The 16,000-nt window shown below is 40.8% G+C and overlaps 1 protein-coding gene across 5 annotated transcripts in view; it reads left to right on the top strand.

The window, feature by feature from the left end:
- Positions 1 to 16,000, top strand: part of LOC130865925 (EGF-like and EMI domain-containing protein 1) — a 639,134-nt gene that overhangs the window by 615,498 nt on the left and 7,636 nt on the right. For 3 of the 5 annotated variants that reach the window (XM_057757081.1, XM_057757082.1, XM_057757080.1), the window contains 4 exons: positions 873 to 1,001; positions 3,926 to 4,054; positions 5,363 to 5,491; positions 10,613 to 10,786. In XM_057757081.1, the coding sequence (XP_057613064.1) occupies positions 873 to 1,001; positions 3,926 to 4,054; positions 5,363 to 5,491; positions 10,613 to 10,786 (561 nt within the window). Of the gene's footprint in view, positions 1 to 872; positions 1,002 to 1,949; positions 1,991 to 3,925; positions 4,055 to 5,362; positions 5,492 to 6,994; positions 7,124 to 10,612; positions 10,787 to 16,000 lie in introns of those variants that run through there. The other 2 variants (XM_057757083.1, XM_057757084.1) reach the window with 2 other exon arrangements.

Genomic DNA, 16,000 nt, shown 5'->3' with positions numbered 1-16,000 from the left:
ACACTTTCTTTCTCTCTCTCCCTTTAACTCTTATTCAGTGTAAGAACTGTTACTATAATTTCTTATCTAGGTTTTCTCCCTAAAATTAGGATGGTTTGGATAAGTCATTCCCTATAGCATTACCCATTTCATTTAATTTTGGAATTTTATTTACATTATGATTTTCATATTTGCAAACTGGATTGTCATTTTCTTCATCTTTATAAAAAATGTGTGTGTCTATGTCTGCGTGTGTGCACAGGGGTGTTTTGCCTGAGTGTGTGTCTGTGTACTGGAGGGAAGCAGAGGAAATGGGATATACTATAACAGGGGTTACACACGGTCCGTGACAGTGAAGTGCTGTGTGGATGCTGGGATCTACACCTAAGTCTTCTGTAAGAGCGGTCAGTGTTGTTAACCACTGAGCAACCTCTTTTTCCCCTTCCTTCACCTTTTAAACAATGTAAGGTGCTGTACTTTGTTCATTTCCAGGTTGCTGGGTTGGAACCCGGCCCCATATGCATGCTAGACACACCCTCTACAGCAGTGGTCCTTAACCTCCCCAAAGCTGTGACACTTTAATACAGTTCCTCATGTTATGGTGACCCATCCACAAATTTTTTTGCTACTTCATAACTGTAATTTTGCTACTGTTCTGAATTGTAATGTAAATGTCTGATATGCAGTGTATCTGATGTTAGGAGGTCAAGGCCCAGGGGTTGAGAATTATTGTTTACTGCATACCCAGCCTGTGAGTTCTCCATTTTAATTTGATTAGTTGGCGGTTTATCTGTACTCACGTCTTCATTAATGACAGTTTTTTTCATCTTTGAACTTATTAATTTTTAACTGTCTTTTGACAAATCCTAATATTTTGATGTTTTCTTCTTCAGCATGTTCTCCTGGTATCTTCGGGCCAGACTGCCAATTCAATTGCTCATGTCAGAATGGAGGTGTCTGCAGCAGGCTGTCTGGGGCCTGTGAGTGCCCCAAAGGATTCTATGGACGAGGCTGTGAACACGGTAAACAGCAGAAGCTACTGTATGTTCTCTGTGTGGAGGTTCTAAGCTCAAAAATGATTTTAAATCATAGAGAGAATATATTCATATTATATCAAATTACAAAAACTTTCAGTGTACGTTACTGTAAGCTGAGTAAGTTTCACAGCTCAAATTAAAATTTCAGACTTTAACAAGTACCATGAAGAAAAAAAATGGACTTTAAAAGTCTTTAGGCTTTTCTGCCAATAATGGACTTAACAATCCATTATTACTTGGAGGTGCTCTCGGCAGACAGACACCCCGTGAACCAGATGTGAGTTTGTCTAAGCAGGGATGCTCTTTACCCACCTGCCTTTGGGCAATAATGGATGGAAATCCTGCTTCTATTCCATGTTAGCTGTGACTCGCCTCTGAAAGACCTGACTCCACCTTGTCTTTCAAAATAGTTTCTGATATTGTTGCTATATCTGCACTCAGTATTTGCAACTCATATTGGAAAACAAGAAGCTCATGACTTGGCACCTGAGAGTCCTGATGGACAGTATCACTCGGCGGCCATAGAATTTGTCCTAGACAGCCGGCTTGTGCTGGCTTTATCATCCGCATAGTGAATTAACAAAGGTAACCACGAGGACCAAATAAGAAATCATGTTTAAGCATGGAGCATGGAGGTGGGTGGCCAAAAGCTTGGTGGGTGTCAGCTGCTTTGAAAGCAAAGGCTTTTCTGGACTGTCTGAAAGGCTGTTGACCATGGTCCTCTTCTTTCAACCTCAGGAGTAGGAATGGGCATCAGCCAGCATTTGGTGATTCAGACTCTTATAACTAATCTGATGTTTTAGGGCTAAGGATGCAAAATCAGACATTTTGTGAGTTTTGTTCATTTGGTTTCTTTATATTGTTTTTAAAATATAAATAAGAGGAAGAAAGAAAATATGGTATTGATTAGAACCCATTACATTTATGCTATAGGTTCATCAAAGAATGTTTTAGATTAAAGAAATACCGCCAAGGTGAGATAACCAAGAAGTGTGGGTATGTTGCTGTTTAACAAGGCAACCGGGTCAGCCTGGTTGGTATTGGGGGGGGGGGGGCAGATAGACTCCTGTTGTGGTCCTGAATAGCACCACAGCTGGAAAGGGAGTTTTGGGGGAATGGTTCCCATTCAACCTACAGGCTAGGATGTGAAAGGGAGCTGGACTGGGATGAAAATGGAAACGCACAAACAAAACAACACGTCGGGATAGCAATCTGCTGTAATGGTGAAGGAGGAATAAAATGATACATCTAAATTTCCAATCTGAGCAACTTGGGAAAATTAGATAATTTGGTGAAAGGGAAACACAAGCAATGCAAACATTATCTTTCAGTTTATATAGAAGTAAAGAAAGGAAGACAGGGATCTGGTCATTCTGTTTATTCTCTAACAACATTTATAAGGAAGACACAGGGATCTGACCATCCTGCGTATTCTCTATCTAACATTCATAAAATCAAAGGAAGAAACTCTCCATTTCCTTTCGCTCAACAGTTACAATGAGATCAGTAAAGGGAATGTTCGCATTAATTAATTCCTTTTGTATTTCCTGGTTTTCCTTTGCCCTGATGGATGACTTTTCTAAATTGTCCTATGTTGTGCACCCTGGAGAAGCATCATCATCCGCACTATAAAAAATAAAAATAAAAGATTTCACCCTTACATGCCTAAAAAGGAGATGGGTGAAAGGGGTTGGGTGATTAGGGGAATAATGAGCATTGGTCAAGTGAGTGGACCTTGTAAATAGACGAGTGACCACACCAGAGGAAACTCAAGGAAGGAAATGGAAGATTTTATCCACAGTCAAGGGCAGCTCCTGCTACTCCAAAGTGAACATCTCTGTGGGAAGATAAGTCTGTCCTATAAGAAAATGTTGACTGGGGTTCACAGTTCCAGGAGATAAAACAAGTACTCCTTCAGAGTCCCAAACACAAAAATATCAATCTTTTCCAAACCTGGAACTAAGATAGAGTGCTTTGGATTTACTACAATAATTCTATTTTTCTACTTAGGAGAGTATCCAAAGAAATTTTTCAAAGATTAAATCCCACGAACTATAAAGCCTAACTTATTCATAAAATGCCAACCTACTGTTTATACAATATGCTTTCTGTCTTCTTCCACTTTGCCCTTCTTCATCCCTTCTTTTTTTTCTTTATGTTCATCCTCTGGGGGTCAGATCCCCAGATTTCAAATACAAAAGCTATGTGCATCATTTTTCACACACAATGTTTTATTTGTTTAAGGAATTTAATTCAATATTAGTGTCACTATATTTAACCTGAATCAGAGGTTTCGGGTTAGGTTTTAGATGCTTTAATTCCTCTTTTGTTTGTATGATAAAGTAATGAGTGGAGAAAGAGCTTGCCCTGGCTCATAGTCCCACAGAGATGCCATAGATCCCAACAAGGAGGATTTCGATTAGGAAGCACGGAGCAGGAGACTGGCTGGTCATGTTGTATCTACACTCAGGAAGCAGAGAGTGAGCAGAAAGGGAGCCAGGCATGATGCCACAATCTCTCCGGTAGATTCCACCTCCTAAATATTCCACAAATTTCCCAAACAGTACGACCAGTTAGTGAGCCTATGGTGCATTATGTGCACCTATGGGGACATTTCGCCTCTAAAAGACAACAGGATGGTTGTAGTGCTCTTTGGTCAACTACTGTACAGCAAAGCAAACTGACATTATTGAGACATTTCAGATCTTCTCATGGGCTTTACCAGGTTTAGACATACTATCAACCCATTTTTTATGATTAATCTCTTGTGTGATTCCCCGTCCATCTAATTCTTCCCTTTTACATCATTTTTAGGCTTGATAAACACATGAACTAGATTATATCCTTTAGTCCTTCCTCCCATTTTGTTTTTAAGCTAAAGATTACATTTTGACATTTCTGTCTTCTAGAATGCCCTCCTGGATTTTATGGTTTTAATTGTGCTCACACCTGTGACTGCCAGAATGGAGCCAGGTGTGATGTAGCAAGTGGACAGTGTGTTTGCCCAGCAGGTTTCCATGGCAACCATTGTGAGCAAGGTATGGCAAGTGTGTTTTAAGGTATGTCTGTGAGAGGTCCCTGTGAGCATGAGGTCTTCTGATTTATTCATGAACATGAAAGCCTGAGTCAAAACTGGTCACCTATGCTTTCAATTCATAATTACACTATAAAGAAGATATACAGCAGCCAGTATAATGAGATTCCCCTTTTGTTCAAAATATTGTTCTCTCATGTAATATCACAAAATGAAAGCTGAAAGTCATTATAGGCAAGGATAATATCTTTGAATAAGATTCAATACTCCAAGTAATGCTTTGTATAGTAATCTGACATACCTGCCTGACTTTGTGGTGTTGAGACGGATCAGAGGAGTTGTGTAAATATTTAAAGATGAGAATTGAGCCTTTATCACAAAGTAACCACAGTTATAAACATGTATGAAATATGAAATAATAAAGGCTAATCACCTTGAAATAAAATATCAAAAAGTCTTAAAAGATTCTGTCAATTAAAATGTTTCCAGACACCTAAGAGTATCACTGTGGTCACATCAGATATGGACTTCTGTATAAAGTTGATGATGATGGTGATGATGGTGATGGTGATGATGGTGACAATGATGATGATGGTGATGATGATGATGATGATAAAGATGATAAATAATATTACAGGGATCATGGTAATTTAATTCTATATGGTGAATCAAAATTCCTGCCTATGAACATTTCAAATAGTCCATCTATATTTTAAAACATCACCATAGCTTGATATCTATTATTGTTTGTTCATCTTTTATTCATTTAATATCTAGTAGTTCAATAAGAAATAAACTATTATCTGTGTATTTCTGTGATAAATTCTGGAAATACAAAGGGAAGTATGGAGCATAGATCATTCTTTAAAGATGAACAATACATTATATGTTAATAGAAATAGTAAGAGTTGTACACATGGTCTGATTTCTTAAGATTTTTCAGAAAAGTTTACTTACATTCTAGAACACCATGAACCAGTGTAAATAAGCTTTGAGAACTAGTTGTTAAATCAGTCAGACAGTGGCTCTTACCTCTGAGAATTCCCAACACGTCCTCTTCTGAACAGCAAAACCCCACTTGATCTCCTTTGCCATCTACTATTGAATCTTATGAGTATCTGTTTACTATGAATTTGCATATTCTCTCAGATGTTCAGCCACAAAATGTTGATTTTTATCCAACCTGAAGGTAATACAGAGTAATCTGGACTTGCTAAGATAACTCCTTTTTCCACTTAGAAGAGTATCTGAAGAAAATTTTGCATGTGATAATCCAAGGGTTAATATTTCAGCATGTCTCTATCCTCTGTAGAATGTCCACCTGGAACATTTGGGGACAATTGTCAACAATCTTGTGACTGTGAAGGAGAAAGTTCTTGCCACCCAACCACAGGAAAATGCCTCTGCCCACCAGGGAGGGCAGGAACCAGATGTGACACAGGTATGAGCAACAAACAAAAATCCAGAGGGACACAGGGATCCACAGACGCCTCGATAGGGAAATGACACTCTATAAAAGAGAATTGCCCAGCAATGCTTCCTAGTGACTTCAGTTTGAGCAGTCACCATTTGTAGCTGTTACATGATAGGCCCTTCACACCAATACCTTGCTTAACACAATTCCTTGCAGAGACACGGTGAATCGATGGCGATTCTAAAAACCCACTAGAACGAAAAGTAGACTATCTAGGTAGCATTCTCAAGATCCAAGAACCCAGATTGTCTTTGGGAACTGATATTCATACTTTGTTTTCCTTCCCACCCACAGAAAGAATGACCTAGAATGTAAGGTTATAGTAATTTAGCAACTGCCAAAAGAAGAGGGGAGAGTGGGTTGAGTCGATTGACGACAAATCTCCTGCAGTGTGACTTGATGGATGATTTTAGATCAAAAGGTTTTATATAATTCACCTCAGACCCAAGACACTGAGCCACCTCCGATAAGACCCCACATAGAATGTTTAATCTCAGAATTTACTTTGCTTATCTTCAAAAGAACCAGGCTAAGGTTACATATTGTTAAGGCCCATTCAGGCACTTGTCGGCTATGAGCTTGTGGCCTCTGTAATGGCGAGAGAGCCATGCTAGCCTTCCAGTCTTCAAAAGATTTCTATTCCCCCAGCATCGCTTTACATCCCAGCTCTCTTCTGAGCAATATCAATAGCAGCTGCTTTCCTGGAGTGAAGGCAGCGTTCTAAAAGCATTGCCTTTGTTTAATGCATCCCACTACCCCAAGACGTTGTCTATGTTTCTATTGCTATTGGATAAAGTAGGATACTGAGGACCTAAGTTAGTAGACAATAGTGTGTGTGTGTGTGTGTGTGTGTGTGTGTGTGTGTGTGCTTGGACACGCGCGTGCGCAAGCATGCACACGGGTGCACACATGCTTAGAATAGATTCTGGCACATAGTAGATACCCCAACAAGCATTTGTTGAAAGAATTCTTGTGTTGTCGGAGACATGGTGGATAGAAGTTGCTGTACTCTGTCATATCTGAAATTATTCTGTCAGAACAAATATCTATGATACGTATGCCACCCACAGCAAAGGTCATGAAAATAGATCTATAGCATTTGTGGCCCCAGCTGCACATTGAGGGAGTGTCCATTGTGTGCTCTGCCTAGATTTCCTACTGCCCTCACCCTTCTCATATGATAGAGCAGGAAGAAGACATCCGCAGAAAGTAATAAAGTTCAGCTGTTTGCCTATGTTGCACAACAAGTAAATGGCAGATTTGAGATTTCAAGGAGGAAGTCTGGGTTCAGAGACAGAGAGTGTTCCACACGAGCGCCTTCTTTTGTGGAGATTTTATAGCGCACCTCTCTTGATGCAAAGCTTTGAGGGATTGATGCTGCCTGTCTGTCTGAATGCATGTGAGACACAAGAGTCATGAACTTCACGTCACTGCTTAATTAACTTTAAATCCACCTGTTCCAACTCACAGGAAACCTCTTCATCCTCAGTGCCCACTGAGAGTTATTGGCTGAAGTATTGGGTAGTGTACTGTAAACAACGTCCACCATTGCAGAAGGCTCTAATAGATGGTACTTATAAGAGATGGGCTCCGTAAATAAAAGCATCTGCACCACATCCTGACAAGTCTAAGACCTATCGCTGGTTGCAGGTAAAAAGACAGATACCAAGGGTGCACTCTTGTAAGAAACAGAAGGCAGAGACAGGAGAACCAGTCCAAAGCTCATGTGCCAGCTGACCTGACAAACAAGAGATTTTCTGCTTCAGAAACAAGTGGAAAGGCAAGGACTAATTTGTCAGACTCGTCCTCGGATCTCCCACATCCTGTGGAGCACACAGTACTCACACCTATCTCACACCTGTGCACTCAGTGGCTGATAACAATGTCAGGGCAAAGAGGATGACTTAGTGGGTAAGGGCGCAAGCTGTTGATCCTGACAGCCTGGGCCTCATTCCTAGTCCTACATCGTAGATGGTGAGAACTGACTCTGGGAAGTCGTCCTCTGGCCTTAAACCATTTGTCTCCCACCCTTCCCACACATACACACACACATACACACACACACACGCACACACACACATACATACACATATACACTCACATACACATATACACACACATGCACACACACATACATACACATATACACACACATACACATATACACACACATGCACACACACGCACACACATACATACACATATTCACACATACACATATACATGCACATGCACACACACATACACACATGCACACACACATATATAAACATACACATGCACACACAGCAGGGAGAATAAATAAACTAAAAGCATGATTTAAAAATTAGAAATATGAAAAATAAGAAATATAAAATAATACTAGGTACCAAACATGGCAACATATGGCAGTTAGGACAAGGTAAGGACTTGCACACTCTGTGTGCCCTCTGTGCTGTGTTCCAGAGTTCCTCGTTACATGTGAGAAAATTACAAAATGGCATGACTCCAATGTGGTAACTGTTCTCCACGGAACCTCGAGAGTCTTCTTGTCAGGGACTCTCGAGGCTCCAGGGCCTGTATAGATGTACTACAAGGTCTTTTACTTGCAATTTTATTCTCAATTAGTTACAGTTCATCTGCAATAGTAACTGTGAGCAGCTGTGTCCGTGCAGTCTCCATAAAGATAAAAGGCCTCATTTTAACTTAACTCTGGTAAAGGACCTATTAACCAGCCATAATATTAATTCATAAAAGAATGTAGCAACTTTTTATTGGATCATTCACCCCTCCCCTTGGTAAATTGACATTTGCAGACATTCAAACAGATGTCTTAAATACACATGGTTATTAACATGGAAATGTGGTATTTTTATAAATTAAAATCAGATTCTCCACTGCTCAGGAGAAATCCTGACTAATAACTCTTTTGAACAAAAAAAAAAAAAAAATGTGGTCTTACCACCAAACTGCAAGGTCTTGCAAGACTCTGGGCAGAGCTCATGCGTTGAGCTCACTTTGAAATGATGTGTTTTTTTTTTTTTCTTTAACTTTCCACAGAGTCTAAAATTTAGAGGATAGATTCATCTTTATTTTTATTGAGTTTATTTGTTGTTTGTGTATGCATACACGAGCATTGTGGCGATATGGTGGGTATGCACACTGAGGTCAAAGGACAACTCATGGGAGTTCTGGGGTTCGAACTGGCGTAACCAGACTTGCTAACAGGAGCCTTGAAGACCTGAGTCATTTCACTGGCCCCAAATGCATTTGTGAGTAGCTTTCACATTGCTGGTCCAGTGTCTCCCTGAAGGACACTTGGCTCTTCTGCTTAATGCTGAACCATCAAGAAGATAGTTCACTGAAGCTTTGGTTTATATTTCTACTCCATATTTAAAACCTAATTGAGCTAGACAAGAAAGCTACTACTGGGCTTGTTAACCTGCCTGCATAGTGCAAGTCAAAACCAAAATCAATAATAGTGAAAATGCCCATGAAGGACTTGTGAAGGGACCCGGAGATGGAGATGGTTTAGGGAGCAAGAAAATGCATTTGCCACACAAGCCTGAGTATCTGAGTTCGATTCCCAGAACCTATTCATAGTGAAGTGTGACCAGAAAGTGGCTGACTGCCATAGTTTGACTGTGGCACATGAGCAACCACCTTTACACACACAATAAGGAATAAAATAAGATCAATAATTTATGAGGGACCCATCTTTAATCTATCATAGGGCATATTGGAGCAATAAAAATGTATTAAAGAAAAATGTCTCTAAGGGCTCTAGTGCCACATTCTCCCTAGAATCACATCTCTGTGTTTATGTTGGGCTTTTCCAAGCTTTCTCACTTTCCAGGCTTAACTCCTCAGTTAAGCTTCTGAATATGCTTAATGTTTTTGCTTTCACATAGTTAGGCAAAGGAGAAAAGACCCTTCGGTATTTATTCAGAAACTCAGCCCCACACTCTGCAGGAGTACGAGGTAGACAGAGACTATCGTGGACCACACCAAACCCGTCCATTTCTCTACAGAGCGGGAGGGCTTCCTCACTGCCTTGCCTACCTTGCAGACATTTGCTGGGAGCAAATGAGGTCATTTGCTAATAACCCACTCAGAAAATGTTTCTTTTCTATTTTGACATTATAATGTAATTACGTCATTTCCCTGTTCACCTTCCTCCCTCCGATCCTTCCCATATATCACACCTTGTTCCCTTTCAAATTCTCACGTTTTACTCCGTAGGCTGGGGCAGAGGTGGGGGAAGGGGCAGTGTTACAATAACAGAATCGGGTTCTCTAGTCCTCGAATACTTGTTAGTTGCTTCCTGTTCTGGGAAGCGTGAATCTACTTCCCTTCCTGGGCTGTGCAACTCTTTCTTCTTGTCCTCAGTCCCGCAGAAAATGAATGTGCTTATTCTCTGCTAATTCTCTTCTGGACAACAGACTAAGTGCCCCAATATCAACTTGCCCCCTTCGAGTCCTCTCTTTTAAATAGCTCTAATAACGCCCAGCCCTCCAGTCCACCCCCTTAACTGCCCTTCTCTTGGTGGGCGCGATGCAATTCAAGGTACAGACTCTTCGAGCCCTTTTAGTGCGTCCACAACACCAGGCACACTGGGGATCTACAACTCTTTTGACATATTTTAAGAGACAAGAGTCGAATATAAAGCCATTTCACTTTCAACAACACAAGCACACAAAATCACGCTTTTAACCTAAAGAAAAACCTCCCGCATTGTGCATTCGGAGGGAGCGTTGACTTTTTCTGACCCCAGGCAGCTAATCCATTTCCGTGTCCCACACAGTGCAACAGCTATAAATGTTATGGAGTAATCAGTTTCTGAGAAGGCTCTTTAGAAATAGAAGTTGCTATCCTCACTTTCCCTCTGCCCAATTTTTCTCAATAACTTCCTCCTCACGCCCGCCCTCCTGTCTGCCACCCAGGGACTCTCTTGCTTTTATGACATAGCATGCTAGCACCAGGGAAAGGTACCACAGAGGAAAACAGAATTTTTCTCCTAGACTCTCATTATCTCGTTCATTTCCGAAAAGTAATTGTGTAGTTGAAAGCATGTTTGAGTTGTTGCGGTTTTTCCTTCTTGCCCCACAGAATGCCAGGCAGGCCACTATGGACCCGACTGCAGGCTGCGGTGTGGATGCTCGCAGGGAGCTCGCTGCAACCCAGTCAATGGCAGCTGTGCCTGTCCCAGGAGGAGAATGGGCCCAACCTGTGAGGAGACTGACTTGCCTCCTCCACAGCCAAAGACCCACAGTTCTTCCGAAGGTGAATAGAATCTCTTTTGCAGTTCCTCACAGTTTTTCGTCGTAACCCTGATGGGAAAATACACAGTCCCTGGTCTCTTTCAGACATGGAGCATCAGGAAGGGAAAAGGTGATACCTTCAGTTTTCCACTCCTGTGCCCAATTCTCCAGCCCAACCTGCTTACTTCCTTTCCCTGAAGGACACACTCCAAAAAGAGAAAAGGAGAGGAAAAGAAAAAGAGTATTTGTTCAGGATCCGAACCACAGTAACATTTGAACTAATAAAGGGCGCTTTTTAGAAAATTTGTGCAAGGCAGTATTTGAATTTAGAAGGGATAACTGCTTTGTACTGCAATTTGGGCTGCACTGAAATATTCACACCTATTCACTGGAAACCCCAGTGCCCTTAAGTAGCTGGATCCTCTTTAGAAACAGCTAGAATTTCATCTATTTGCTCGCAGAACCTAACTTCCCGGTAACTCTGCTGCAGACTTCAAACACACTGCATTTTGAACATGACTTTTAATGTGGGGGATTATTAAGATGTTAGCCCATGGAGGAGGGGATCAGAATAAAAACATGACACGCATGTGAACAGTGAGTCATGAAAATGTTAGTGGTGTTTTCCGTCTCCAGCCAGCACACAGGGAAAACAAGGGCAGAGCTGATAGGGCCAAGACCTGGCTGCCTCTGGGGATGCTCCGTTTCCCGTAATTCAGGAATAAATTGAATAGCCTTAAAACCCAAATTACTCATCATTTCCAGCAGCTCCTAGTCTTTTATAAGTGGAAGATGGGGCCAATGTGCTATGGCTCCCAAGGAGTTTGGATATGCGTTTTTCAGAATCCTGGCTAATCGCATTAGTAAATGATAACTTTGTCAACTGAAAATGCTGCTCAAGAATTTTCAGAAAAACAGAGACTTTGACTATTGAAATCATATGACTAGAGTTGACTTTTGTGAAATGACTAGACTACCTTTTAACATTCAAAACTGATTTTGGATAAAATTTCTGGAAAGATTTATGAAGAATACTTGCTGTCGTTAATTCGGCGGCGTCATTGGTTTGTAGGTAACCTTGACTCCCACAGTTGCTTTTCTCGTTGTTCTGGGCCTCTTCCATACCAAGCATGCGCTTTGCAGCTGGGTGGCTGCCTTCACCCTTCCTCAGCACATCAAAACATGTGTAACATACTTGCTGAAGGAAGATGTGGCAAACTAAAGGTTACTAGATGATATACAGGCTTTGATGAGCTCGTTATCTATAAATTTAATCTGACCCTGAAAGAGGCATGTTCAACTTATTTTCTGGTTTTTTTCCATATTATCAATTAAAGTTGTATATGTTCAAGCATTGAGCTACTTAGGTCAATGTAGCAGTAATGCTACAGCTAATGGTTCAGATTAACAGAAAGCTGGTCTCTATTCTGAACCTATTTCCTTACCAGGTGTTTTCAAGTCTCTCTAAAATGTTACCCTATAATCCTCAGAGAAATCAGCATAAAAGTAGGAGGGTTGAGGGATGGCTGAGCATTAGCATTTGGGACAGATTGTGGGTCCTCAAATATGGCTTAAATATGGCTCTCTGGTGCAATGGATAGCACATTGGACTTCTAGTAACAAAAACCCACTTAAATGCCAGCTGAGCACAGTGGCTACAGCCTCAGTTACAAGGTGGAGATGGGGATCCCTGGAGAGAACTGGCAGATAGCCAAGACTCATCAGTGGGCTCTAAGTTAAACAGAGAGACCCTGCCTCAAAGAAAAAAGTGGAGAGGAATCATGGAAAATTTTCAGTGTTAACCCAGGCTTCCACATGCACACCATATGCACAGGAGCATGTGTTCTTGTGGACACTCACAGACACACATTCTCTTACAATACACCACACACACAGAGAGAAGCAATGTTTTTTGTTTTGTCTTTCAAGTCAGCAGTGTGCAGTCCTGGTTTAGCATCCCTCTCTTGCTCTGGGCTCCTACTTCACCACTTGCTAAACACGGCAGCTGTAACAGGAGGGAGCACAGACTTGCATTTCTTGTCCTCACTTGAGGTTTTCTCTCCACTGAGAGAGATGACAGACTACTCTGAGTTTGATAAGGAAAAGCAATGAAATTTCTGTCTGCCTGTATTTGCTGTTGATACATAATGCCTGTGTCTTTGCAAATGAGAAGCTGTTAGTAAAATGTTAAGCACAATTCTGGGAAAATGTCAGGTGCTTCATATTTCTCCTTCTACTCCATTCCACCTCAAACACCAAAGAAATAAATGTAAAAGATTATGAATGAAATGCAACTCGTAGCATGAATTTGCGCGACTCGTTGTTGTTGTTGCTGTTGTTGTTGTTGTTTTGAGACAGGGTCTCACTATGCAGCTCTGGCTGTCCTGGAACTCACTATGTAGAGCATGTGGTTTCTGCCTCTTGAGCGCTGGAACTAAACGCAAGTGCCACCACATCCGGATTGCATGATGCTGTAGACAAACTAAGTTTCACCTTCCTTCTTGTATGAGCAAGAACCTAGGCAAAACATCACAGATCCTCTTCTTTGTAAAAATTTGCAAGGTGTATCTTTCACATTAAAAATGAAACCAGAAAAAGATTTGAAATCAAAATATTTCTTGTGTACTCTTGGTCACCTTGAAAAAAAATCCTTGGGGTTTTTTTTTTTTTAGTCAGATTTATAGCAACACTAAGCAAATACTCTAAATCGATAAATCTATAGCAAATACTAAGACGATCAACTTAAGAAGAAAATAATGTTTAATTTGTTTGTTTAGTTTTCACTACTGCAGCTCTTTGGACCTGTTGCCTTCAGGCCTCTAATGGGGGCTAGTTATTATTGAGGAGCACACGGAATTGCAGATTTGTGCGTGGCATCTGCTTATTTGTGGTCAGGATGGGAAAGTTAGGGAATGGAAGCCTTGAGGTGCTTTCACTTTCTTCAGCAGGGCCACACCAATGACTTGAAGACTTTATAGGCCTTGCATATTAAACCTCCATCACCTTCAGGTAGCACCATCATGGCATCAAGGTCTTACCATGGTCAGCTCTGAGGACCACTTGGGGTGATTCTCTGCAAATGAGGAGACGGTAGCTCACGTCATCCCTCCTAAAAACCACATGACTTCTGTTGGAGGAGAACATGAACAACAAATTGACATTTAACAAACAAATTATTTTTCTTCTTAAGAAGATAGTTTTAGTATTTGCTATAGTAAGCAAAAGAGGACTAATAAAAACCCAAAGAAATTGTTTTTTCAAGGTGACCAGAAGTGCACTGGAAATTTGGTTTCAAACATTTTTTTTTCTCGTTTCATTCTTAATGGGAAAGAGGTAAGCGGTAAATGGTGATTTTTTACAAAGAATGGAAGCTACAGCGATTTGCATAAGTTCTTGCTGACTGGTAAAATATGGATAATTATTAAGAGCAAGATATCACAGGTGGACTAACAAACAATCAGTGTTAATCTGAAGAAAAGTCACAGTACAAAGTGCTCAAAAACTAATTTTCCTGCAGATGACTTTAAGAGGATTAAACAATATTTATAAATGACAACTACTTTTAACAATATGTCATTTAAGAAAGTAGTCTATTAAAACTCCATGTTTTCTGAACAAAGAAAGCATACCATTCATTTTCACACAATAAGCATTTACCTGCGGTTTCTCCACATAAAAAGCTAAGCCACGGGTTGGAGAGATGGCTCAAGACTAAGAGAACATGCTGCTGCGAAGGATGGATCATAGTGTCTAGGTGGGGCGGCTAAGGACCGCCTAGCATTCCCGTGCAGGAGATCTGATGCCCCTGGCATCTGCCAGCACCCACACTCGTGTGCACACACCTTCCCCCGACAAATGCACATACACATATTTTAAAATAACTTCAGTCCTTTAAATAATCTACACAGCTCCAGAGAACTGTGATTTGACTACCACGCTGCAATTTCTACAACACTATAAAGAATCTAGCTATTGTTTAAAACGGCCCATAATTTAATAGACACATCCCCCTCAAGCTAAAGTTTGATGTAAAATTAGAATCCTTGTCATTGGGATAATTTATGTATTCCAGCTCCTGGTTCTCTTCACTGTATAACCTGTCCTTTGAATAGAGAGGCTGATCCTTGAAGGCAGTATATCCACTCATAATATTTAACCTCTTTACAGAAGTGCCCGTGCGGCCAAGTCTCAGGTTTCCCATTTAAAACACAAGATCAGAGTGGGGATTATTATGCTTTTCTACAATAATATAGCTCCAGTTTCAAGAGAAGAGGGCAGAGGCATAGACATGTGGTCGCTAATTTAAGTCTACGTCGACATGCCTCGCTATACCATTTCAGCATAGCACCTAACTTCCCCTGCATTCTCTGACTTTTACATTCATTTATTGCGTTTTTCCGAAGAGGCAGCCTTTTGACACGGGTTAAATTATTTTTAGAGAACTTGGAAATCATTCCAAAACTTAGTGGCAGGAAGGTATTTCCTTTGTTAGAAACAGGAAGGAGGTTTGGCCTCTTCTGGGCCTCCTTCACCTCGGTTTCTTCGGGACGCAGGAATAGAGATGTAGCGAGAATTTAAAAGAGCATTTTGATGAAGCAAGCAAATACCAGCAAGTGTCTACACTCTGGAAGTTGTGCTTGCAGTCCAGTTGAAATAACATTTCATGGCTCTGTAATAGGAAAAGAAAAAAAGAGTACAGCTGAGCTTTTAAAATAGTTTTCAAAGAGATTCCAAAATTTGCCCCTTTTAGCTAATCATGTGGAAACTGTATTCAGCTTTCCTCTTGAAATTTCAGTGTTTCTAAGTAAAAGGATTCCAAGACAAATAACAAAAGTCTAAACTATATGCTTGAAAGGGGCAGACACCTTCTCTTTTTCTAAATTAGTTTTAATTTTGTTTATGCATGGGTAGATGGATGTGAACATGCCCATGGATGCAGATGCCCCAGGAGGATAGAGACATTGGGTATCCGTTGAGCGAGAGTTACAAGTAGTTGATGTCTCCCTGATGGGGGTGCTGGAAACCTAACTCAGACCTTCTAGAACAGTAAACACTCAACCACTGAGTCTTCTCTCCAGCCGTAACACACCTCTTTTATTTGGCAAATCTGCCAAACCACTAGAGAAATCTGTAGACTGAAAAAGAGTGAGTTCCTGTCTCATCCTGTTTTATATTCCTCTCTAGTGCTGGGATTAAAGGTGTGTGTCACCACTGGCTGGCCTCTATGGCTAGCTAG

This window comes from Chionomys nivalis, chromosome 24 (assembly GCF_950005125.1).
Source record: "Chionomys nivalis chromosome 24, mChiNiv1.1, whole genome shotgun sequence".
Classification (NCBI taxonomy): domain Eukaryota; kingdom Metazoa; phylum Chordata; class Mammalia; order Rodentia; family Cricetidae; genus Chionomys; species Chionomys nivalis.
This window is presented reverse-complemented; position numbering and strand designations above follow the sequence as displayed.